The sequence below is a fragment of the Arvicanthis niloticus genome, chromosome 3 (genome assembly GCF_011762505.2).
Source record: "Arvicanthis niloticus isolate mArvNil1 chromosome 3, mArvNil1.pat.X, whole genome shotgun sequence".
NCBI classification, from domain to species: Eukaryota; Metazoa; Chordata; class Mammalia; order Rodentia; family Muridae; genus Arvicanthis; species Arvicanthis niloticus.
Genome location: NC_047660.1, coordinates 73,463,087 through 73,488,989, shown reverse-complemented (window position 1 = coordinate 73,488,989; position 25,903 = coordinate 73,463,087). Strand labels below are relative to the sequence as shown.

Below are 25,903 nucleotides of genomic sequence, written 5' to 3'. Positions count from 1 at the left end.
ACTCTCTGCACCCATCTCTAAAACTCTCAGCCCGCCTTTCTTTTGCACTGCCCAATCACAGGCTCTCACCTTATCTTGTCCCTGCCCTCACCTGCAAATAGACAGCAATCCACACTCTTCCTCCTCCTTTCTTGAATAGCCAAATTTTATTTTATTTTTCTCACATACTACATCCAGCCAGTTTCCCCTCTCTCCTCTCCTCCCAGTTCCTCTCCCTCTAAACCCCCACTTCTGTTCCCTAGATCATTCCTCTTCCATTTCCTTTCAGAAGAGATCAGATGTCCCAGAGACATCAATCAAACATAGCACAACAAGTTACAGTAAGACTAGACACCTCCCCTCATATTAAGACTGAATGAGGCAACCCAGCAGGAGGAAAAGGGTCCTAAGAGCAGGTGAAAGAGTCAGAGACAGCCTCCCTGTGCCCTTCCCACTGTTAGGAGTCTCACAAGAACACCAAGCTACACAACCATAACATATATGCAGAGGACTCAGGTCAGACCCATACAAGGCTCCCTGATTGTTGGTTCAGTCTCTGTGAGCCCTGTGAGTCCTAGTTGATTCTGTGGGTTTTCTTGTGGTGTCCTTAACCCCTCTGGTTTCTACAATTCTTCCTCCTCCAAGCTTCACCTGAGGTTTGGCTATGGGTCTGTGCATCTGCTCCTATCAGTTGCTGGGTGAAGCTTCTCTGATGATGGTTAGGCTAGGTTATAGTCTATGAGTAGAGCAGATTATCACTAGGAATCATTTCATTGCCCCCCACCCCCCATGGCTAGTCATATTTGGCTCTATTCTAGATGTCAGGCTATCTAGCCTCTGATTCCTAGCCCCCCAGGCAATGTCAGGTGTGGGCTACTCTTGTGGAGTAGGTCTCAGGTTGGACCAGTCATTGGTTGACTGCTTCTACAGTTCTGCACTGCCTTTGCCCCAGCACATCTTGTAAGCAGAACAAACTGTGCATTGAAAGTTCTGTGGCTGAGTTGATGTCACAGTCCCTCCACTGGAAGCCTTGCCTGGTTACAGAAGATGGCTCCATATCTCCAACTACGAGGAGTCTTCACTAGGGTCACTCTTGTAAATTCCAGGCAGATTCTAGTGCACTAAGTTTCTCCCTCACCCCTGAGATGCTCCTCAGTTCCAGTTGTCCCTCCACCCCACCCACCTGACCCCTCCTGTTCCCATCCCTACCTGCCCCCAGTCCACAAGTCTCATGAACTTTTAGTGTGTATGAAAAAAAGAGTTCTAACTTGGTGGTATACACCTTTAATACCAGCACTTAATGGGCAAAGGTAGTTGGATCTCTATGAGTTCAAGGCTAGTCTGGTCTACACATCAAGTTTCAGGCTAACACACACACACACACACACACACACACACACACACAGTCTCCTAAATGTCAGCAGCATGGACACATTTTTAAGGACACATAGTTACTCTATTTGCCCATCACAGATACTGAAGGATTATTCATATCAGCAGTCCCACTAGTCGGCAGGAAAGCCCATCCACTAATGGCCTCGGTGGTTTCCACTGTAATACGTCTCTTACAAGACTCAGCTCATTGCAGCCTGAAGCTTCTCCTCTTCTCAGCCTCCCTGAAAACCACACCTTCTCATTTTTCTCTTCTGGTTCCACTTTCACCACATCTAGATCTTCATTTGTAATCTTTTCTGTATATTTACTCTGTCCTGAGTTATTGGATTATACGGATTAAATAATTAAGAATCTTTGTGTATAGTATTCTTACCCTGAGTCTCATGTACAGCCAGAACACGTGATATGCACGCTTGGCCTGACGGTGTAATAATGTAATCTCAGTAATACGTGTTTCACAGACTTCTGTAATATTTTCTTTCTTATTAACTAATGATTTTTTCTTCTCCTCCTCCTCTTCTTCTTCCTCCTTCTTCTCATTCTCCTTCTATTCCTTCTCCTTCTTCCTCTTTCTCCTCCTCTTTCTTCTCCTCTTTTTTTTGTTTTTTTGTTTTGTTTTTTTGTTTTGTTTTTTTTGTTTTGTTTTGTGTGTTGGTTTTGTTTTTTCGATTTTTCGAGATAGGATTTCTCTGTATAATAGCCCTGGCTATCCTTGCGTTGTAGATCAGGCTGGCCCTAAACTCAGAAACCGCCTGCCTCTGCCTTCCAAGTGCTGGCATTAAAGGCGTGTACACCTGGCCAATGATACAATTTTTGAGAAGTCATACACAGAAATTTAAGAGAAATCAACATGGGAAACAAAATATGTACCATGCTATAAATAGTTCTCTGTAATTACCGACCAGTGCCAGCAGAGGGCACCACAGTATCCTTTTTGATACTGACTTTCCTTTTCAGCCCATCAAACTGGATACTGTTCCCACAAATCCTTTCTCCAGCAGAACAAAAGAGAAGGGAGCAAAAAGTTGGAAAATGGTTTTTTTTTTGTTGTTGTTGTTCTTGTTGAAATGTAAAACACACATAAAAGTAGAAAAAAAAAAGGACCCATGTGTACCCATCATCTAACTTCAACAACCATCAAGTTACATCACCCCCGTTTCACCTGTGTCCTGCCGACTCCGTTATACAGAAAGTGCTGTGGTTAAAGGCATGCACCATCGCTGCCCAGCCAGGAAGAGTATTTTGAAATAAATATCTAGTGCTGTGCCATTTGGCCCTTAAGTAATTCAGACTGTAGATCTAGTAGATAATTCTCTACATTTACTTTTTTTTTTTTTTTTTTTTTTTTTTTTTTTTTGAGATGGTATCTTGCTGCATTGCTCAGGCTGGCTGGAACCCCTGGGATTTAGCTATATTCCCCCTTAACCCTACTAATAGCAAGGACTATAGTTTTTGTAATGTTTTCAGATTACTTTTATTTCTAAACTTTACATTTGTTTTTGATTGACAAATAAAGATTATATATATACTTTCTATGCAATGTGTATTTTGAAATATATATACATCATGGAATGGCTAAATTGAGCCCATTAACATATGCATTACCATCCATATTTTTTTGTGTTTAAATTTTAAAAAAAGACAGAAACACTTGCTTTACGTTCCTGTCAGATAACTCTTTCTAAAGGAAAGTTCTAACTATTTTGCTACCCGCTCTACTTTTTACTTTTTAAAAAATGTTGTCTGTGAAATATAGCGCATGCTCACGCACGAGTTCTCATGGTAGCATTGCTTTTTAAGTCTTGTTCTTTATGAGTCGCCATCCCCCAAATAAATAACACAACTGTCTATAACTCTAGTACTCAGGGACCCAGCACTTTCTTCTGGCCTCTGTGGACACTGCACACACATCATGCACATACGTACTTGCAGGCAAAATATACATAAAATAAAAATAGTTTAAATTTTTTAATACTAGTATTGCTGGGTGTGTTTGCATGCATGCACAGGATATCTTGGGGGAAAGGAGACCTTGTGTGCACAGTGCAAGTGTGGATCCTCAGGATAACTTTATGCAGTCTCTTCCTTCCATCTTTTTGTGGGTTCCTGGAGTCAACTACAGGTTGCCGTGCTTGCACACAGCAGGTGCCCTTACCAGCTGGCCATCGCTCCAGCTTCCCACTCGAACTTTATACATACCAAAAAAAATTAACCATGTGACATTGTTGCTCAAAAATTAAAAACAGATGAGACAAAAATTTCTTTGTAGATACAAGTAACACTTTCTATATGAAGGCCTTCCTAATTTCACTTATAAGTAGTCCCCCCCCCAGCCTTTAGTACCTATATATTTTCATATTTCTGTCTAACATAATACCTTGATTTTCTCTTGTTAATATCTCTTAATCTCCTAACAATCTTATGTTTCATATAGGCTTTCCCTGTATTTTTTTTTAAAAAGAGATATTTATTTTATCTATATGAGTACACTGTAGCTGTCTTCAGACACACCAGAAGAGAGCATCAGATCCCATTATACTGCTGGGATTGAACTCAGGACCTCTGGAAAAGCAGTGTTCTAAACTGTTGAGTCATCTCTCCAGCCTTTTCCTGTATTTTTTAAGATTTATTTTTATTGCTTTCAGGTGTGTGTGTGTGTGTGTGTGTGTGTGTGTGTGTGTGTGTGTGTGTGAAGAAGTTATATACATACATGTGAGTGCAGGTGCAGGTGGGAGCTGGATCAGTAGATGTCATGAAGCTGGATTTACAGGCATTTGTGAGCTGCCTGATACAGGGGCTGTGAACCAAGCCTGGGTCCTGTACCAGAGTAGAACATGCTCTTAATTGCTGAACCATTTACCAGCCCTGTTTGACTATATGTTAAATTTTGCCTTTTTTTTTTTTTTTAAACAATCTGTACATAGTACATACTTAAGATTTTTCTGAGAAGAAGGGAAAATGTATTTGATTAAAGCTGTTCATACTCTGTGAATGTGAAAATAGATCTTCTCTTTCACTAGGATTGAAGACAATGATGGTGAGTTCTTGTTAATAGAAGCGGCCGACTTTCTCCCTAAGTGGTTGGATCCTGATAATAGTGCCAACAGGGTAAGTTCACCCCAGCTTAGAGGATGCAGAGATAAAATCTGCTGCGTCATTTCCTGTGTCCCCAGGCTTCCTGGAGCTCATGAAGAGACTAAGTTTGCTATTTTTCAGGTGTTTTTTCATCGTGGGGAGCTGTGCATTATTCCTGTGCCAAGGAAATCGGAAAGGATGTCCTGGTTACCCAGGACACCACCAACAGTCCAGCAAGCTTTGAGTATAATCTCAGCACACCCAGAAGCTGTTTTGGCTTCAGAATCTATACAAGCTGCTGTGGACAGGCGCATTAGTGGGTAAGAGAGGGAACACTGATTCTCTTAGCTGAGGAATGTTTTGGTTCAGTGCAGCACAGGTTCTTATTTGCACATAGAATGCCTTCAACCTAGGTTAATGCTATCTGTACATTATTGGCCTCACTGTTCATGAAACTGACAGTTAAATTTATGGAATTTAAAATCAGAAAACAGATCGACTGATTGGTTGATTGACTGACTGAATGACATAGGATCTTGCTATGTTGCCCGGGCTGGCTTTGAACCCCTGGTCTCATGTTAACTCCTTCCTCAACCTCCTGAGGAGCTGTGGTTCCAGGAGTGTCACTGTGCCTGACTTAGGTGTAGTTTGTCTTCCCATCCAAAAATATCTTTTCTTTACCTTAGGTGTCAAGCAAATATTGTCTATGAAAATTTGATATTGGAATAGGAGACATGACTTCATGGTTAAACACACTGCCTGCTCTTCCCAAAGACCTGACTTCACACAATCTCAGCGACTCTAATACCCATTTCAGGCCTCAGTGAGCACTGGGTATACATTTGGTATACAGAGATACATATAGGCAAACCATTTATACATATGAAATAATAAATTTTAAAAAATAAAATAAAAATTGAGATTTTGTTAAAGATGAAAACCTAAAGAATGCAATGCAATACATTTGGCTTTTTGTTTCGCTGGCTTTTGGATCTGGAGCTTCTTTATGACCCTTTGACCTGTGTGGACCCTTTAGGCTGCATTTTTAAGAGAAGGGAAGTACTTTGGCTCAAGGTATTGTCTTAATAATACTACAGTTTTTTTGTAAGCAGGATGTGCTAGCTTACATCTTTAATCCTAGCACTGTGGAGTCAGAGGCAGGAGGATCTCTGTGAGTTCCAGGCCAGCCTAGTCTACAAAGCAAGACCAGTGTCTGGAGTACCCAGTGAGACCCTGAAAAAAATCCTGATATTTACATATAAGATAAATATAAAAAATACATATAAATTAAAAGCATTTTGCTCCCTGTCACAGGTACCCAGAAAAAATTGAAGCCTCTCTCCACCGAGCACACTGCTTCCTTCCAGCTGCCATTGTGGCGGTGCTCAAACAACGGCCCAGGCTGGTGTCAGCAGCCGTCCAGGCCTTCTACCTACGGGACCCCATTGACCTGAGAGCCTGTCGCGTCTTCAAGACATTTTTACCTGAAACACGAATAATGGCCTCTGTGAGATATCTTTCTTAGTCATATAGTTTTTGTTACAGTTTTACTAGTTCTCTTAGAAAGTTAGTGGCCTGTCTTCCTTTCCTTTTTTCTTTCTTTTCCTTTCCTTTCCTTTCCTTTCCTTTCCTTTCCTTTCCTTTTCCTTTCCTTTCCCCTTCTCTCTCTCTCTCTCTCTCTCTCTCTCTCTCTCTTTCTTTAAAAAAAAATCCAAATGTAGGGATGTTAAGAAATGCCTCTTGTACATATGGACCGTATTTTCCTTACTTTTGTATTTGTTTCCTTCTTAGCAATAAAACAGCTCATCCCTTCAGAATTATTATCTTCTACCCTCTTAAGTTGCTGTAATGTAATTAGTGATAATTCCATTAGTGCCAACTCCAAAGTGGGCAGTAGAATAAATTTCATAGTATATGAATGTGTATCTCACTAGCTGTTTCTGAAAACAAGCGGGAAGTGAAGGAAGTGAAGGGGGCTGCATCCCCTCTGCGCTTCCCCTATGAGTATATAAGCATGAAGCCCATGAGTGGACTGATTGTTGTACTAACTATGAAATGATATTCAAAACTCAATTTCTGGAAAAGACTCATATATTTTGTATCCCAATGCCCAGGTCACTTTCACCAAATGTTTGTATGCACAGCTGGTACAACAGAAGTTTGTGCCAGACCGGCGGAGTGGCTACGGGCTTCCACCTCCGTCACATTGCCAGTACCGAGCCTATGAACTGGGCATGAAGTTGGTAATGTTGAACAAGAAAACTACCTACCTTCTTTCTCTTCTCTTCTTCCCTCCCTACTTCCCTCCTTCCCCCACTTTCTTACCTTCCTTTCTTTCTCTAATATGGAAGAGTGATAAGGGCTGGAGAAATGGCTCAGGGGCTAAAAAGTACATTCTGCTCTTGCAGAGGAGTGGGTTGATTGCCAGCATTTACACCAGGTGGCTCACAGCAGCCTGTGATTCCAGATCCAGGGCATTCCCAGGCTTTAGGCCTCTCTGAGTACCTGCATCCACATGTACATACCCGTCTACACACACACACACACACACACACACACACACACCCTTGAGCATTAATGATAGAGACAGAAATTACTCAGATCCCTGTAGGCAACAGTTTCCTGCTGTTCAGCAACAGTTCAGCTGCGTGTCGTTTTCCCCTGATGATGAATGACACAGTGTAGGAACTGGAAACACGCCCTCTTGTGTGACAGTGTAGTAAAGTTCATCATTTCATCGGGGCCTCAGTGATCCAACAGCTGTGGGGCCGTCTGAGAATGAAAGTCGGTGTCTTCACACTTAGAGCAAAATAAGTTCTACTTTGATTAAATATAAAAACTGAAACTATAAAATTAGAAAATATAGGAAAAGTATCATCTGACTAAGAAAGGCCTTTTTAAGCATGACTTGGAACCAGAATAAAAGATTGACTAATTTGATTTTATAAAGATTTCTAGATAAGCACAGTGTGTATCTGTGAACCTAATTAGAGTTCAGGAGACAGAGCACAGCTGGATAACAGATAGCAACTGCCTCAAATAACAACATGACAGTAATGGAGAAGAGAAATTATGCACGGAAAAAAAATATCATGAACTCAAAAGATACTAGAAAACCTGAAGAAGGACTATTAGGTATTCCTAGAGAAAATGATATTAATTGTTCAGAAGCTAAACAGATAGTTCACAGAAAAAGAAATACAAATGAATTTTAATTAAAAATTTAAAAATGTTGACTTCTGTTCTTAAAAGTTAATATAATTTAAAGCTACAATTAGGTTTTTTTTGTTTTTTTTTTGTTTTTTTTTTACCACAAGACTGGCAAGTATAAAAAGTATGAGAACATATACCGAGTTTGTAAGAAATTATAAGAATATATAAAGGAAAAGGATACTTTAATATGCCAGGCATGGTGTGCACCCTTTTAATCTTAGGACTCAGGAGGAAGAGTTTCAGGATGGTCAGGGGCTCAGAGTGAGACCCTGTCTTGAAAATCCATAAGGAAGGAAAAAAGGAAGGAAGGAAGGAAGGAAGGAAGGAAGGAAGGAAGGAAGGAAAAGAGAGAAAGAAAGAGACAGAAAGGAGGAAGAGCTGATTGGGTCCCGGTGAGGAGTGGTGTGCCAATATCCACCCACACTGAAACTGCACTGGCCAGTTTCCTTATCATTCTCACTTCTAGAAAGGTATTTTCAGGTGCAAAAACACAGACAGAAGCTCAGGAACATTGTAGTACTGAGCTCACAAACACCAAGTCTGCAGTGGGAGAGTAGGTGAATTATGGCCTGTCTGTGAAGTGAAGTGGACAGATTGATGTGTGCTGCTGGGAAATTCTCTCCACACTGCACAGCTACACAGATAGTGTGTGGTCCTCTTGGGTCACAAAAGGGGTGGAATAGAGCGATGTCATGGAAATCTACCTGAGCTCCCAGCTTACTTCTGAGGTCAGAGGCTGGGCGTTGGAAATATCTGAATTGTTGTGGCATATTATTTTTTAAATGATCATAAAATGAAATTCTCTTCTGTGTTTGAAAATATGCTCAACTTACTTATTTTCACATTTTATTTCAATATATATTTCTTTCTTTCTTTTTTTTTTTTTTTAATTTTTTTGTTTTTGTTTTTGTTTTTCGAGATAGGGTTTCTCTGTGTAGCCCTGGCTGTCCTGGAACTTACTCTGTAGACCAGGCTGGCCTTGAACTCAGAAATCCTCCTGCCTCTGCCTCCCAAGTGCTGGGATTAAAGGCATGCGCCATCACTGTCTGGCCTCAATATATATTTCAATAAGTAAAAATAAATTTCTGTTTATTTATTTTGTGTGCACGGCAGGGTTGGGGAGCCTGCTGTGGTGCACCTGAGGGTCAGAGGAGCTGTCTTTTCTCTTCTACCATGTGGGTTCCAGGGACTGAACACAGGTTGTCAGGCTTAGTGGCAAGCACTGAGCCAACTTGCTAGCTCAGAAATCAATTCTTACTTTTCATAAAATTTAAAAAGTGTTCTAAGTGGTACATACTTTGTTCCCAGTACTTGGGAGGCAGAGGCAGGTGGGTGGATCTCTGAGTTCCAGGCCACCCAAAGCTACATAGTGAAACCCTGTCTGAAAACAACCACAAAACCAAAACATGTGTTAAGTGTTCACATGCTCTTGTGTCTGGTCACCTAGTTCTAGATTGGGGCTGAATGAGAAGAAGTTAATTTAAGATGGTAGAGAAAAAAAGAAAACAAGGTAACATAATAAAAATTCTGTCTGCCTCATCTAGGCTCATGGATTTGAGATTTTGTGCTCCAAATGTAGCCCACATTTTTCTGACTCCAGGAAATCCCTTGTGACTGCTTCACCGCTCTGGGCCAGCTTCCTTGAAAGTCTGAAAAGGAATGATTACTTTAAGGTGAGACTTGTGCTTATTCTCATGAGTGTGTGTGTGTGTGTGTGTGTGTGTGTGTGTGTGTGTGTGAGAGAGAGAGAGAGAGAGAGAGAGAGAGAGAGAGAGAGAGAGAGAGAGAGAGAGAGGTGTTTTCATGTATGGAGGCCAGACATGGGTGGAGGATGTCTTCCTCTCATTGGACTTACCAAATGGCTGCACTGGCTGTCCAGGGCATGCCCAGGATTTTCCAGCTCTCCCCTCAGCTCTGGGCTTCCAGGTGTGTGCTATCACTCCTGTATTGTTGTTTGTTTGTTTGATGTGGGTTCTGGGGATTCCAACGCAGGTTCTTATGCTTACACAGAAAGGCCTTTGTCCACTGCCATCTCCCCAGCCTCTGTAGTGCTTAATTTTAAAATCTACAACTCACAGAAAATCAAGTCATGTCTTATTTAAAAGTAAAATATAATTATAGAAGCTCAAATAGAAGGGCACTTCAATGATATCCAGGCATAGGAAGTAGGCAATGAGATAGTATTTATTCAATATCTATGATACTAGAGGATTATTTTAAAATTATTGTTGTTTGAGACAAGGTCTCTTCTGTAATCCTGGCTGTCTGGGAGCTTATTATGTGGACCAGTTTGGCTTCAAATTCAAAAAGACCCTCCTGCTTCTGCCTCCCAAATGCTGAGAGGCTAAAACCACACCCAGTTTTTTGTTGTTATTGTTTTTTTGTTTTTTGTGTTTTGTTTTTTTTTTTTTCCGAGACAGGGTTTCTCTGTGTATCCCTGGCTGTCCTGGAACTCACTCTGTAGACCAGGCTGGCCTCGAACTCAGAAATCCACCTGCCTCTGCCTCCCAAGTGCTGGGATTAAAGGCGTGTGCCGCCACCACCACCCGGCCAGTTTTATTTTTTAAAATCTTTAAAATTGCATTTTTTTTTTTTTTAATTTAGTTGAGGGGCTGTGTATATGCTACAGCAGGTGGAGGTCAGAAGACGACTTGTGAGAGTCAGTTTTCTGTAGGGGTCTCAGGGTTGAACTCAGGTCATCAGGCTTGGCAGCAGGTGCTTTACTATCTCACCAGCCTAATACTAGAGAATTCTAATTTTATATTTGTCAAGTGATAAAATTTATGACTTCTATCTGATGAGCAACTTGTAAAAATTGAAAAAGCAACATGAAGCTACTAGACAAGAACATTAGCAAAGAAAGTGATACTAAAAACTACAAACCACAAGTGGTCTACAGAGAGAACGAGAGACTGCAGGGTGCTCATCTCTAAGTGGGACACTTACTTTACACATAGCTCAAGGCTCAGGGATCATCTCAAAAGACTGTAAGAACCGGAGATAGGAGAGGACAGCAAAACAGTGTTTTCAGACAAAGCAGGGCAGCCGCACATTTGAACCCACAGCAGCTGTGACAGCATGCACAAGACCTGCACAAGATCAAGCTAGACAAAACCCCAGCATGCAAGAGGGAAGTGGTCACAAAGTCCTACCCTCGCTGAGGATAGTTGATGGCTGCTGGCAGAGGGAGAGCCGGTTTTCTTGAAGGTTCTGTCTCTGAGAGGCTACTCAGACAGATGGCCCTACACCCATCACATGCTAGCGTGAATTAGACTCAGTGGGCTTAAACACAAACAGATAGAAAGCTGGGAAGGAGTAATGGTAGAAGGCAGAGAAGCTGAAGGAACGTGAGAGGGTGGACTTGATACAACACCTCATGTACATGTATGAAATTCTCACGAAATTAAAAGTTACAAGGCAGGTGTGGTGACACATGCCTCTAATTCCAGCACTCAGAAGACAGACATAGGAATCAATGCCAGTTCAAGGCCAGCCTGGTCTACATTGTAAATTTCAGGCAGTCAAAGCTACTTAGTAAGATCCTAACCCAAACAAACAAGGTAAAACAAAAAGGAGAAAGAAAAATCACACAAAGAAGAATAGTAAATTTCTGAGAAAATATTTATCTTCAATGCTGAGTGTGGTGGCTCATGCCTCCAATCCTAGCACGTGGGAAGTGGAGACAGGGTGATCAGAGTTCAAAGACATGTGCATCTTCATGAGTTCCAGGCCAGCCTTGTCCCAGAGAACTAATGCGAACAGCAGTAAGACCAGCTCACAGGTGGCAGATATAAGCATGGGAGCACAGTACTGAAGGCCAGGTAAAGGGAATGCTCTTATACACAGCCGCTATCCTCATCAACAGACCTTTAAATGAAAGTGATTTGCGAGTGTGGTAGAGTAAGGATGACCAAACTGCATTAGATGTATGTATGAAAATGTCCTGAAACCCATCACTATTTATAATTAACATATCTAGTGAAACACTAAAACAACCAAATTCAGGCCAGCTGTGGTAGCATACACACACAATCCTAGTTACCTAGAGGCTTAAATAGGAAGTTCTAAGCTCAAGGCCTGATTGTGTAGCTGTTTCAGGGCCAGCTGAGCCACTTACAAGCCCTATTTTCTATACAATAGTAAAATTGGACTGAGAATGTCGCCCAGTGTGGAGCACTTACATGATCTATGCAAGACTCGGGTTGAAACCTAGAAACAGAGAGAAAGAACATTTGAGAATGTGTCCCAGAAACTCTGGTAACTTTCACTCAGAACCTTCATTTCGGATGATCTTTTATGAGAAACATCCGAAGTGTCGGAAGCCTGTAGGAATATTATGATTCTAACGATTGTGTGGCAGTATGAAACAGCGTGGGAGAGTGTGGTCTGTTTCCTTTTTAAGATTTATTTATTTATTTATGTGAGTACACTGTAGCTGTCTTCAGACATACCAGAAGAGGGCATCAGATCCCATTACAGATGGTTGTGAGCCACCATGTGGTTGCTGGGAATTGAACTCAGGACCTCTGGAAGAGCAGTCAGTGCTCTTAACCACTGAGCCATCTCTCCAGCCCGTGTGGTATGTTTCTAAAGAGTAAAATAGTAGGTGTGACAGCTACTGTGAAAATGGTGTAGACAACAGAAGGAAGACTATGGTGGGATAATGTGACTTTTGGTTCTGTTTGGCAAACTTGTCTTGTTTTAGAAGTTAGTTACTAATTAGTCAGTTGTAAATAAATAAATTGGTAGAGAATCCTCCAGACTAGAAAAGGTTTCTGATTGGTAAAATGTTAATTATTGGAGCATAGTCTTTAATCCCACCAAATGCATTCAGACCTCTGACTCTGAAGCTGATCTGTTCTACATAGTGGATTCCAGGCAACCAGGGATATATAATGAGAACTTGTCTCAAACAAAACAAAACAAAACAAACAAAACCTAAGACTGCATCCAGCTTAGTACCTTACTTGCTTGGAAGATATTGGAGTCCACACATATAAATTAATGAGAAAACATATGTGAGGCCTGGGACCTCTGAGTTCCTGAGTGTCACATGCTGCTTTTTTCAACGTCACTAGTAGGTGTGCTGTTTAATGATATAACATATAAGTACTGTTCTAATGTCAGGTATTGTTATTGTGTTTTCAAGGGACTACTGGAAGGTTCTGCTCAGTACCAGGAGAGACTCGAAATGGCAAAGAACTATTTCCAGCTCTCCATACATCGGCCAGAAAGGTGAGTATAGCCAGGACCCATCACAGAGTAAGGCAGGCTAGCAGCTGGGTAGTTCTTTCTGAATAATATATTTTAAAAACCTATTTATCATGGTTGTATGTATGTGTAAGATGTGTGTGAATGCAGGCACAAGCATGCTGTGGTGTGTGTGCATGTGTGTGTGTATGTGTGTGTGTGTGTGTGTGTGTGTATGTGTGTGTGTGTGTAAAAGTTAAAGGACAACTTTCAAAGATTCAAACTTTGAAAAATTGTCCTCGGTGGCTTCTGGAGATCAAACCCACGTCATCAGGCTCCCAGCGGCATCTTGCCTGCCATAAGTAAGACCTTTGTTATTGTTATAAAAAAACAAAGATACTCTAGTACAAATCGAGAATGATGTGAGAAGGAAAATATTTATTCCAAAGTTGACCACTATTATTTTGATTTATTTCCTTCTAGAGATTATAGATTTTTATTCCTAATTTTATTTATTTATTTTTCTGAGTACTTTTTTTTTTCTTTTGGTTTTTCAAGACAGGGTTTTTCTGTGTAGCCCTGGCTATCCTGGAACCTGCTCTGTAGATCAGGGTGGCTTCAAACTCAGAGATCTACCTGTCTCTGTCTCCTGCTGGAACTAATGGTGTGTGCCATCATTGCCTGAGTACATACAGTTCCTTTTTTAAATTTATTGTGTTATATATGTGTGTGAGTGTGTGCGTGTGTGTGTGTGTGTGTGTGTGTGTGTGTGTGAGAGAGAGAGAGAGAGAGAGAGAGAGAGAGAGAGAGAGAGAGAGAGAAATTTGCCTGTATGTATATCTGTGTACCATGCATGCCTGGCTCCCTAAGGAAGCCAGAAGAGGTTGTCAGATCCCATGGAGCTTCGTTATAGACGGTTGAAAGCTGCCATGATGGTGCTGGTAATTGAACCCAGTTCCTTTGGAAAAGCAACCAGTACTCTTAACCTCTGTCTGAGTCACCTCTACAGTTCTTTATATTTAAGGAAATGGAGTACATAGGGCACACAACTGTTTTTGCTACTGAGGAAGATATACAAGCTACTCTAAACATCTAATACATTAAGCTGGGTGTGATGGTTCACTGGTGTCGTCCTAGCACTCAGGAAGCTAATGGAGGACGGTCTCGAAGAAGCTTGAAGCTAGCTACATAGTTTCTAGGCCAACCTGGCTCTTAAAGAGAAACCTTAACTCAAGAAACAAAACAACCAGAATGTGAAAGTTTTAAGAGAGACTCCCATTTCTCAGGGATTATTAAAAAATAATCATTTTTTAGCTGTTTCATTCTGATTTGCTTTGGTTTAGTCTTTTGATATTTGAGTCAGAGTTTTACTGTGTATTCCCGTTCCTCCTGCCTCCTCCCAAGTTCTGGAACATGAGCTACCATTCTGGCCCTTTAAACTGTTATGAACCAAACTCTTTCTCCAAACCTGGTCTTGAGTCCCAGTACTTAAACATCTTCTTTCATTTATTTAAATTCATTTCATTTAATGCCTATGAGTGCTGCCCAGCTATATGTTTGTGTTCCATGTTTGTTCCCGGTGCCTTCAGAGAACAGTAGAGAGAACTAGAACCCTGGAACTGGAGTTACTAATGATTGTGAGCTATCACGTGAGTGCAGGGAAACACATCTGGAAGCTCTGCAAGAGTTAAGTGTTCTTAACCTCTGAGCAATCTCTCCAGGTTTTAGAGCCTTTTAATAATGGGGTTCGTGACTTTTTTGTGTCTGTTTTGAGACAGGGTCTTGTATAGCCAGAGCTGACCTTGAATTTACAGGGTAGCTGAGGTTAACCTTGAACTCTTGATCTCCTACCTTCCCAAGGCAAATGCAACCCTGGGGACTAATCTCATAATCTTTTACTAGGACTAACCACTCTCATCCTCATTGTCCGTGGATCCAGTCTGTAGCTCTGGTTATTATTCTCCATGTTCTGCACACCCCTTGCTGTCCTGCCACAGCCTAGGTCCTAATCTCTTCAACTGTATCCATATATAAACCTGGTTCTCAGCCTCTAGTGAGTCTTCTCTTTCAATTCAACCATTAGAGCCAGGAAAATATCTCTCTGATCATGCTGTTCTCACATCTCTTAAAGTTTATTGGCAATTATAATAATGAAAATTTACAAGTACCCGAAGTATTCATCCAAAATATGAATTGCAATGTATTTTTTTCAGACTTATTTTTAAGTGACAGATAAAATTGTGCCTATGTTTTATTTACACTGTGGTGTTTTAAAGTGTGTGTCCACTGCAGAATGTTTAAGTATAAGTAACATAAATATTACCTCATATACTTGTTAATGTACTTAAACCCACAGAGTGAATTGTGAATGTTCTGGGTGCATATGTGCCAGCCACAGCATACTTGTGGAGGTTAGAGGACACCCTGCAGAGCCAGTCTTCTCCTTCCACTGTGGGTCCTGAGGATCGATCAAACACAGGTCATCACTGAGCCATGTTGCAGGCCCTGTCTATTCTTAAAAAAAACAAAAAAAACAAAACAAAAAAAAAACTTGTCCATACCCCACTAAAAGTAATTAATTGCCTTCTTCTATATCTCTTTAGTATTGCTGTTCTCAAATGACAGTATTTTGCCATTTTAGGGTTTGTTATATTGGTTAATTTCCAGTATCTTTTTTTTTTGGTTTTTTTTTTTTAAAGCCCAGGCTGGCCTTAAACCTGTTGTATATCTGAGACTGGTTTGGAAATCCTGATCCTCCTGCCTCTGCCTCTCAAGCACTGTGGTTACAACATGCACTATCACATCCACCTGTGTTTTTCCATTTATGATTTCTTTTCTTGTCCAGTAATGCTTGCATAACATGGGGTAGGGATAATTTACTCATGTGATTTATCAAAGTACCCAGCTGTTAATGAGTTTGCTTCATCTAAATGGCTGAGATGGTTCCATCGGTGTGGATAGTGAGTCATGTCACCTTTATAAGAAATGCTGGTATCTTTCATTTTTTATAGTTCACTTGCTATGAGCCCAGGTGAAGAGATCTTAACCATGCTACAGACGATGCCATTTGATGTTGACGAGCTCAAGACAGAAGAAGCTGACCTTCCTCCTGAGGATGGTGAGCCAGGGCAGGAGCATATCGGGAAGGTCTGCACTGAGAGGCCTTTCCAGGAGGGCCTTCCCTGTGACACAGCATACCTGCTTTCTTTCTCAGATGATCAGTGGTTAGACCTCTCACCAGACCAGCTGGACCAGCTGCTGCAAGACACTGCTGGCAGAAAAGAATCTCAGCCCAGTCCCCAGAAGGAGGAGCAGCAGAACTATGATGTGGCACAGGTCTCAGACAGCATGAAGGCCTTCATCTCCAAAGTGTCAACCCACAAGGGGGCAGAGCTGCCCAGGTGAGTGCACTGGAGCAGTTAGTTATTCCAGAGGTCGAAGTCATTGTCCATGGAAAGTATCATGTCCACTTTGACTTTCTTCTGTCCTGTTTCGATATTCCTTATTTCTTATCTGAGGTGAAAGAGATTTCAAGTAGCCTTTGTAATTCCTCAAGTAAGGCAGAAAACTGGAAGGATTTAAAAGCTAGCACCAGAACTCTGGCACTTTAACTTCGCTCTAGTTTGTTTGTTAATTACTTGGGTTTTGTTTTGGTTTTGTGGGTTTTTTTGTTTTTTGGGGTTTTGTTTTAGATAGGTCTCTTTATATAGCCCTGGCTGTCCTGTTACTCACTATATAGACCAGGATAACCTTGAAATTACAACTGTTCACATGCCTCTGCCTCCAGAGTATTGGTATTTTTAAAGTTGTGGGCTCCCATGCCCAACTTCTTTAGACTCTAATTCAGACTCTATAGCATGTAGCTCTCAATCAACTCAAGCTTCTAATCTCCTACCATATAGCAGATTGGAGTCTTGAAACTCAAAGAGAAGGATTTAAGGAACCTATCAGGGGCAGAAGTAATCACAGAGCTTCTTTGTGGCAACTAACTAGGGAAAAGAGTAGATAGATTGTTACCCACACAGCAAATGTCTCTCTTCTTTTCCTTTTGGTGGTAATGGGATTGACCCAGAGGCTGTGCTCACTAACTAGTGCATCCTGGTGGGCTCCTTCCTCAGCCCAGCGGACCTGGTCAGTGTGGTTATTCCTGGACTGTAAGAAAAGATACAAGTTTATGCTCATTGTTTGTTGCTAAGAAAGAAAGAATAGGGGGCTGGAGAGGTGGCTCAGCAGTTAAGGGCACTGACTGCTCTTCCAGAGGTCCTGAGTTCAATTCCCAGCAACCACATGGTGGCTCACAACCATCTGTAATGGGATCTGATGCCCTCTTTTGGTGTGTCTGAAGACAGCTACAGTGTATGTATATAAATAAATAAAATAAATAAATGAATAAATAAATAAATCTTTTTTAAAAAGATTACTTTCAAAGAAAGAAAGAAGAAGAGAATGTGTAATTTTATCAATTTGATAAGCTTTGATTTTTGTTATTGTTATTTTCTTGCCTTAAACTCATGAAATCGCTGGGCAGTGGTGTCACAGGCCTTTAATCCCAGCACTTGGAAGGCAGAGGCATGCAGATCTCTGAGTTTGAGGCCAGCCTGGTCTACAGAGTGAGTTCCAGGACAGCCAGGGCTACACAGAGAAACCCTGTCTCGAATCCCCCCCCCCCCCAAAAAAAAACCCTCATATGAAATTGTGACCTTCCTGACTACACTCCCAAATGCTGGGCTTAGAGGTGTAACTTGAAGTCCTATAAGAATAAGTGTTAAGTAAAGGATCTCAGATAAATTATTTCTCTTACTGAGTATCTTGTAGGGAGTAGAGAACAGATAGGCCACCAAATGTATATGCTCTAATGTATGTAAAAAAGGTATAGTTTTTACTTTTCTGCCACCAGATTTGTGTATTTCTGTTGCCATTAAAGATTAATAAGCACAAGGAATTTTTCTTATTTATTTAAACTAAAATTTCCTTTGCTATTCTTTTCTTAGATATTTCTGGTACTTTCTATAAGCATAGCACACTGTCTTTGAAAATACCTCAAAGAACTGTGATCAGGAGAAATTTCATGCCCTTTTCCCTTTATCTTTCAGAGACTCTTCAGAAGCTCCAATCACTTTTGATGCAGATTCTTTTCTGAATTATTTTGATAAGATTTTAGGTGAGTTACAGTGTGGTGCTTACTTTTACTTTGAAACTGTGAAGGGCTATCACTCTTTCTGGAGAACTGGGACATTAGGTCATTTATGAGCCGAGATACTACTTTTTCCTGATGGTTTCAAGTTGTTTTAAACCATAAAGTACTGCCCTGTTGAAGCACTTTACAGAGGCAGCTTGACCTGCTAGCTGCTCACTGACTGAGAGCATGCGCCTTTTCTGTTTTGGAAGGGTTTTAGTGTGACTTCCATATTATGTCTTTGTTTTGTCTTTCAGACTTAATGTTCAGTAAGAAAACTAAACAGCACAGAGGGCTGGGGAGATGGCTCAGGTCGTGATGTGCTTGCTGCATGGGAGTATGAGGGCCTGAGTGCAGATTGCTGGCACTCTCGAAAAAAGCCAAGCACAGATGAATAGGCCCCTAGTTCCCGGACTGAAGTCACAGAAATAGATAGGCTGATCCCTGGAGCTTGCTAGTGAGAGGCTGTGAGTCAGAATACAAGGAGAAGACTGACAGAAGACACCTGATATCAGCTTTGTCCTCCACCTGCATGTGTATGCACATGCAGACACACTGGCACACATGTGTGCATACACACATATACACACACAAAACAGAAACGCAGAGTGTGAATAGACTGCACACTGGAGGGTAACAGCACATGTTTGAAAGTTGTCAACTCTTCTTAGTAAGCAGGCAAAATAAAAGCATGATTTTTTTCTCTTACCTTATTGAAGAAGCCAACAATCAGTTATTTGTAAGGGCTGGAGAAATGAATATCATCAAACTCTGCAAGAAATATAAGCTGTCTTTTCACTGGACAATTTGAGACTCTAGGAAGCCCGTCATTTTTCACTTAGCAATTTCACACTTCAGGGGTTCTCTCTGTGAAAGAGGTAAGTGGTCACTGATGGTCACTGTAGTGCTTTTTTGTAGTACCAAAATTCTAATGACCACCAAGAGAGAATTGGGTAAATAAATCACTGTATTATGAATTTACACAGCTATAATAAAGTATGAAGTCACCTATGTATTCTGCAGGAAGAAGGCCTACAAGACATAGTATGTAGAAAAGCAGACCATAGTTCAGTATGAGTACATCTAAGTTAAGAAAGAAAACCATGGGCTGCCTTACTGGTCTGTCAAGGGATGGAGTTTGGTTCTGAGAAGTCAAGTCAGGCAGCGCACAACCTCCTATAAATCCAGCTCTAGGGAATCTGGTGCCCTCTTCTGGCCCATGTAGGTTCCTGCACACATGGGCATATGCATGTACACACACAAATGAAAATAAAGCTTATTTGCATATGCCTGTACACAGAGCTGTAGCTGTTTCATCTGACATCTGGACACCAACCAAGTGTTCAGGGATGTCTCAGAGAAGTCAGTGAGCTAGGAACTAGTGTCTCTGGGTGGTTGAATGTTGACATCAATATATGTTTATGTGATTTACTAATTTTGTAATGTGTATTTGTATTTTTTAAAGAGTTGTTTGATGTATAAGTATCTTGTCTGTGTCTGTTTATGTGCACAATATGTGTGCCTGATCCCCAAGATGGCCAGAATGGGTACTGGATATCCTAGAACTGGAGTTCCAGATAGTTGTGAATGACCATGTGGGTGCTGGGAATCAAATGCAAGTTCTCTGCAAGACAACAAGTGCTCTTAACCTCTGAGCCGTCTCTCCAGCTCCCAGATTTTTATTTGTATTTTTTATGTTTTAGGGAGCAAACCCAGGGCCTAATTCCTGCTACTCAGGTTCTCTACCTCTGAGCTATACTCCCAGCCCAGTGTTTAAATTAAAATTTTGTTGTTGTTGTTGTTGTTATTATTATTATCATCATCATCAGTGTGTGTATGTATTACGTGTATGGGAGTGTGTGTGCAACAACTTGGTTATAAAGAGCAGAGGACAACTTTATGGAGCATTGTCTTCTTGTGCCTCTGGGTCAGCAGGTCACTGCCAGCGCCTGCCCTTGGGAGCTGTCCCAACAGCCCAGCTTTCCATCTGTTTAAGAGAAAAGCTTTTAAGTCATCAAATTCACATCGAAAACTAAAGTTGAATCTCTTGGCTCAGCCTGTTCTCCATTCTATAAATGTCCCTGAATTACTGTTTTGGGAAAGATTTTTTTTTTTTTTTTTTTTTTTTTTTTTTTGAGACATGGTTTCTTGGTGTAACCCTGGCTGTCCTGGAACTCAGAGATCTGCCTGCCTCTGCCTCCCAAGTGCTGGGATCAAAGGCATGTGTCACCACTGTCCAGCTTGAAAGGATTTACAAAGTATTTGGATTAAGTCACGTGGTCCTGGTGGAATATCCCAATCCTTTCGAGAGGTATAACCCTGTTCAAAAAATTTCACCAAGTGGTTCTTTCTGTGTCTCGATGATTATAGGGACAAAGCCTCAGGAGTCAGACTCTGATGATCTGCCTCAGGAGTCAGACTCTGATGATCTGCATGAAGATGACTTTGAATGTTTAGACAGCGATGATGACTTGGGCTTTGAAGCTCAGGAGTCTGAATCTCTGAAAGGAACTCTTGGCAGTCTCAAGTCCTACATGGCCCAGATGGACCAGGAACTGGCTCACACCAGCATGGGCAAGAGCTTTAGTACCCGGAAGCAATTGGTAAGTGTTTTTTAACCTCTCCTTCTCTAAGTATGTGTAGGAGAGTAAGTCATATATCATCTGAGTTTTCCTTTCTTTTTGATTTGTGAGATTTGAAATAAATGAGTGCTAATTGTAGTAACTGACTGATTAATGCTAAGAATTGGCCCCAGGACCTGGGGTACATACTAAGCACATAGTTCATCACTGAGCTATGCTCCCAACCCAAGAGTGCTAGTTTTTGCTTAACATTGATGTAATGAAAGATTATAGAGGCCAGGTGCAATGACATGTGTCTGTAGTTCACAGCTGCTGACAAGGCCGAGAAGGGAGGATTAATGGAGCCCAAGAGTTTGAGGCCTGTGGAGGAGCCACACACATACTGAGTCTATGAAAGAAGGGCAGGTAGCTCAGTGGTACAGCAGGGATCTGACGTGCACAAAGCCTTCGGTTGAGTCCTCACCACTGAAAGGAAAAAGCAGATTATAAACTTGGTTTTCTAAATACAAATGTAATGACTGCTTCTTCCTCTCCCTTCCCCTTCTCTGTCCTGCCCTTTCCTTCACTGTAGTAAGTTGCCCAAAGTGGTTTTAAACTTTTGGGCTCAAGTGATTCTCCTAGCTCAGCCTCCTGAGACTGTGGGACTACGGACATGGGCCTGGTTATAATTATATTCTTAAAGAGGAGAGGGGGACTGGAGAGATGTTCAGCCACTTAGAGCACTGGCTGCTCCTGCAGAGGACCTGGATTCAGCAGCGTAGCTTACAACTCCAGTTCCAGGGGACCTGACACCCTCTTCCTATCTCTGAAGACACCAGGCACACCCTTGGTGAATATAGATCCATGCAAGCAAAATATTCGTACACATAAATACATCTTACCAAAAAAACTCAGAATATTTAATTTCTTTAAAAGTATATCTGTGGATGTTTTGTGTGCATGTATGTCTGTGCACCATGTGTATGCCTGGTGCCCAGGGAGGCCAGAAGAGGGCATCAGATTTTCTAGGACTGAAGTTACAGATGGAACTGGAATTACATCAGTTGTAAGCTGCCAAGTGGGTGCTGGAAATCAATCCTGGGCCCTCTAGATAATCAGATAGTGCTCCCAACCACTGAGCCGTCTCCAATTTTTTAAGATTTATTGTGTGTCTCTGTGTATAGTATGTATGTATGCACATGTGTATGAAAGTGCATATCACTGTGCATGTGCTGAGGTGAGACAAGCCATTGACTCCCTTAGAGCAGAGTAGCCAGTGTTTGCAGGACGCCTGGCTTGTCTCTTGGGTGCTGTAGCTGAAACTCTGCTCTTCACGGTGGCACACAGATGCTCTTCGAGTTGAGCCATCCCTCCAGGCCCTATAGTTATATTCTCTATGTGAATTTAAGAGTCATTATGTACTCAAATTAGCATGTGATTATTACCACTACTGCCATTACAAATGAATCTTCTTTTGTCTGTAGAGTGTGTGTGTGTGTGTGTGTGTGTATAGGTGTATAGTTTGTGTGGTGTATGTATATGTGGTTGTGTGTGTGTCTGAAGAGAGGCTGGAGTAATATCTCAGTGGATAAGGGTTTTTGTTTTGAGGCCTGACAACCTGGGTTCAATCCCTGGAATCTACATGGCAGAAGGAGAGGACCAAATCCCCCAAATTGATCTCTGACTTCTGAATACTCATGTACATAGCAACTACACATACACACTCACTCACACACACATGGGGTCAGGGGAATAAATAAACCTTTAAAATATTTTAAAGAGCCCAAGCATAGAGGTACACACCTTTAATCCCAGTACTTAGAAGACAGAGGCAGCAGATCTCTGAGTGTGAGGCCATCTTGGTCTACAGAGCAAGTTCTAGGACAGCAGGGCTACATGGAGAGACCCTGTCTCAACAAACCAAAAAATAAAGAATTAAAGACAGCTAAGAGGGACTTAGATATCCAAATAACTTCAATTTTAATTGTTTCATATCCCCCCCAGTTAAGAGCCAAATTTAGAACTTCCATTTACATATTTCTCTCAGTGTTTTTGCCAAAACTGTTTATCAGCAAGAGGCATTATGGGAATAGCACAGACACTGGAGTGTCATGGATCAGAGTGTGAAATAGAGCTTAGCCATCTCCTGTGCATTATCTCACTAACCAGCAGTCCTCATGTCAGAGTTAGTGTGAAATGACAGAGTCCATGAGAGCTCATGGTTAATATAAACTCTTTGCTTAATCATCCAAACCACATTTCAAACTATAGTTGCTTTCAACCTGATAAAAATTAGGCTTAATTGTAAATAAATATTGCCTAAGGATCTTGATACAATACAGGCTTTTATTAAGCAAAATGGACAAAAAGCTGAAATTTTTAGTTTGGGGAAGTCTTGAGAGAGGCAGACTGTTGGTCCATGGACCACAGTTTGAATGACAAAGATAGAAAGTATTTAGGTCAGGATGCAGTTTTTCAGATCTTTCCCAGCCTGTGAAGTTGGAGGCCTGAGTAACAGGCTGGTAATTTGTAGCTAGGCTGGTGATTTGTAGCTAGACACCACTTTCAACACTGAGATCAGGGAACAAAAAGGGAATCCAGGTTTTTTTCATTTGCAAGATTTAGATTTTTGTCTTTTATTAATTATTAATATTATTGCAGGCTATGAATGTACCTCTTTAATGATAGTTATCTCTTGGGGATTATTTCAGAGTAGGGACAGACATGTTCAATTTGTAGAAATTCTTTTGCAAAGAAATGTGTCACAATCTTTCGAGCTAAGTTTCTTCTGTTTTGTTTTAAGACAGGATATTGGTTCACATTGACCTGGAGCTCCTTGTGCAGTTGAGGGTGACTGACCTCTGGCTTCCACCTCCCAATACTGGGATTACAGGCGTGTGCCACCATGCCTGATAGAGCCAGGTGTTCATATATTTATTAAATTACATTATTAGAGCTCATTTGACTTTGTGTCACTGAGGATTGGAAATTTTATTTTAAATTTGGAATTCAAATATAATGCATTTTACTATAACCAACATGTAACCTAAAGGGGTTATCACTTTCTCATGTTGTTCTCTCTCCCTCTTTTCCACTCTCTAGAATAAGGATCCTCCATCCCAGATTGCAAATGACAATTCAGATGAGGAAGATTCTGGTGCAGGAGATTGCGCTGTTGAAGCAGTGGATGTAGACCTGAACCTGGTTTCAAATATACTGGAATCCTACAGCTCCCAAGCTGGCCTGGCAGGACCTGCTTCCAATCTGCTACACAGCATGGGTGTGCGACTGCCTGACAACGCTGATCACAACCCAAGTCAGCCAGTGAAGGATTAGCCTGCACACCAGCTGCTCTTCTCACTGAATAAACAAGAGCTCAAGTGTGTTCATTCTAATCGACTCTTCATAAGAGTCCCAGTGCCACTCTCTCCCAAGTCCTGTGACCTGGAACTTGTTTGGTTTGCTTTAAATTCTCCCAAGACATGGTCTCCCTTGTAGTTCAGTAAAACACTGTGCTGTTGGCGTAATTCTGAATATTCAGTTTCTCTCTTAGGTGTGTTCCTCTACAGGTCAGAATTCTAAGTTGGCAAAATCCCATCTCATTTACTTTTTAATGAGATAAAAAGTCCTAAAACTTAAAGTGACATTCTCCACATGTGCTCCTAATTCAGGGTAAAGAACTATTATTCTTTAATTACCCAATTAAAGACATTAGCATACCGACTGGGTCTGACTGAGGCATCTTACACCTGGGTGCCTCACTTGGCTTCTGTCCCCTCTCCTCAGGCTGCCATGCCTCCCGTCTTATGTATATACGTTGAAGTCGTGGTTCCGTGGGCAGGGAGATGTGGCATTTCTTTGTTTGTCCTCATTGCCCTCTCTTGGTTCACATTTACTTTTTTTTTTGGTTTATTAAGAGTCTTGTGGCCAGGGTGGCCTCACGTTTTCTGTTGCTGGGACACATTGAAGGGAACTGATTTACTTCATTTGAAATTTATACTTTTGCTTCCTGTTCATCATATTGATAAGTTTTTGATACCTCCTTTTTTACCCCCTAAGTCCTAGAATTACAGGTGTTGGCAGTCACACTTTATTCTTGCTGTATACACTTACTGTGTATTGTCCTGTGAAAGCAACATGCTGGGGACTGGAGAAATGGCTCAGTGGTCTAGAGTGCTTGCTGTTCTTGCAGAAGACAGAGTTCCATTCCCAGCACCCACAAGGTGGCTCACACCCACCTGGAAATCCAGCTACACAAGGTTCTGATGCCCTATTCTGGCCTCTGTTGGCACTGCATGCATGTAGTCTACATATAACAAAACACATACACATAAAATATAAATAAATTAATTACAAACAAAAGCACCAGAGTGGGTGGAGAACTTTGTCAAATAAAATGATTGCCACACCTTTCAAGTTCCCCAGAATCCACCTAAAGGGGCTGGAGAGATGACTCAGTGGTTAAGAGCACTGGCAGCTCTTCCAGAGGCCCCAGGTTCAATCCTCAGCACCCACAATGGCAGCTTACAACTATTTGTAGCTCTAATTTGGAGGGAATTGGTACCTTCACAGACATACCATGCAGGCAAAACACCAGTGCACATTAAAAAAAAAATCCACCTAAAAAAGCCAGGCATGGTGGCAATGCTTATAATCCTAACACTTGCTGGCAAGCTAGCCTAGCCGAACCAGCAAGCTCCAGGCCAGTGAGATCCTTTCTCAGAAAACCATGTGGATGGCTCATGAGAATGACATCTGGTCTCCACACAGGAAGGCTGGTTGGCCTGCATGCACACATACACACATACAGAAGCATAGATAAAATGGTTTTTTGTTAGGCAACATTTTAGCATTTTAATTAAAATGCTAAAAATAAATACAAACAACAAAAAAGTGAAGATATCCTTATAGTTTGTATTGAAATTTAGTTCCCACATTAGCATTCCTAGCTTGATTGTGAGAAAAGGCCTTTTCCTCAATGTATGGATGTATGTTTATTATATCTTCATTGAGGACTAAAAGTTGAGGAAAGGGGAAACAGATCAAACTAAGGCATGATGGACTACTTTTAAGATTGATTGATTTAGACAGGGTTATTCTGTGTAGCCCTGGCTATTCTCAACCTAGTTCTGTAGACCAGGCTGGCCTTGAACTCACAGAGATCCACTTGCTTCTGCCTCCCAAGTGCTGGGATTAAAGGTGTATCACCACCACCACCCTGCTAGAGAGTGGGCCACTTTTCTATTCCCATTACCAAAACTAACTGATCTTGAACCAGACTCCCTCTGGTGACAAGTACATTTGTGAGAAGGTT

At 41.4% G+C, this 25,903-nt stretch overlaps 1 protein-coding gene across 2 annotated transcripts in view; it reads left to right on the top strand.

Annotated features, from left to right (window-relative positions):
• Positions 1 to 24,116, top strand: part of Ecd (ecdysoneless cell cycle regulator) — a 29,969-nt gene extending 5,853 nt beyond the window's left edge. For both annotated transcript variants that reach the window (XM_034498781.2, XM_034498780.2), the window contains 11 exons: positions 4,395 to 4,482; positions 4,591 to 4,769; positions 5,764 to 5,956; positions 6,564 to 6,692; positions 9,207 to 9,335; positions 12,812 to 12,897; positions 15,864 to 15,970; positions 16,067 to 16,253; positions 17,946 to 18,013; positions 20,399 to 20,631; positions 23,692 to 24,116. In XM_034498781.2, the coding sequence (XP_034354672.1) occupies positions 4,395 to 4,482; positions 4,591 to 4,769; positions 5,764 to 5,956; positions 6,564 to 6,692; positions 9,207 to 9,335; positions 12,812 to 12,897; positions 15,864 to 15,970; positions 16,067 to 16,253; positions 17,946 to 18,013; positions 20,399 to 20,631; positions 23,692 to 23,925 (1,633 nt within the window). In that variant the 3' untranslated portion in view covers positions 23,926 to 24,116. The remainder of the gene's footprint in view (positions 1 to 4,394; positions 4,483 to 4,590; positions 4,770 to 5,763; positions 5,957 to 6,563; positions 6,693 to 9,206; positions 9,336 to 12,811; positions 12,898 to 15,863; positions 15,971 to 16,066; positions 16,254 to 17,945; positions 18,014 to 20,398; positions 20,632 to 23,691) is intronic.
• The last annotated feature ends 1,787 nt before the right edge of the window (positions 24,117 to 25,903 follow it).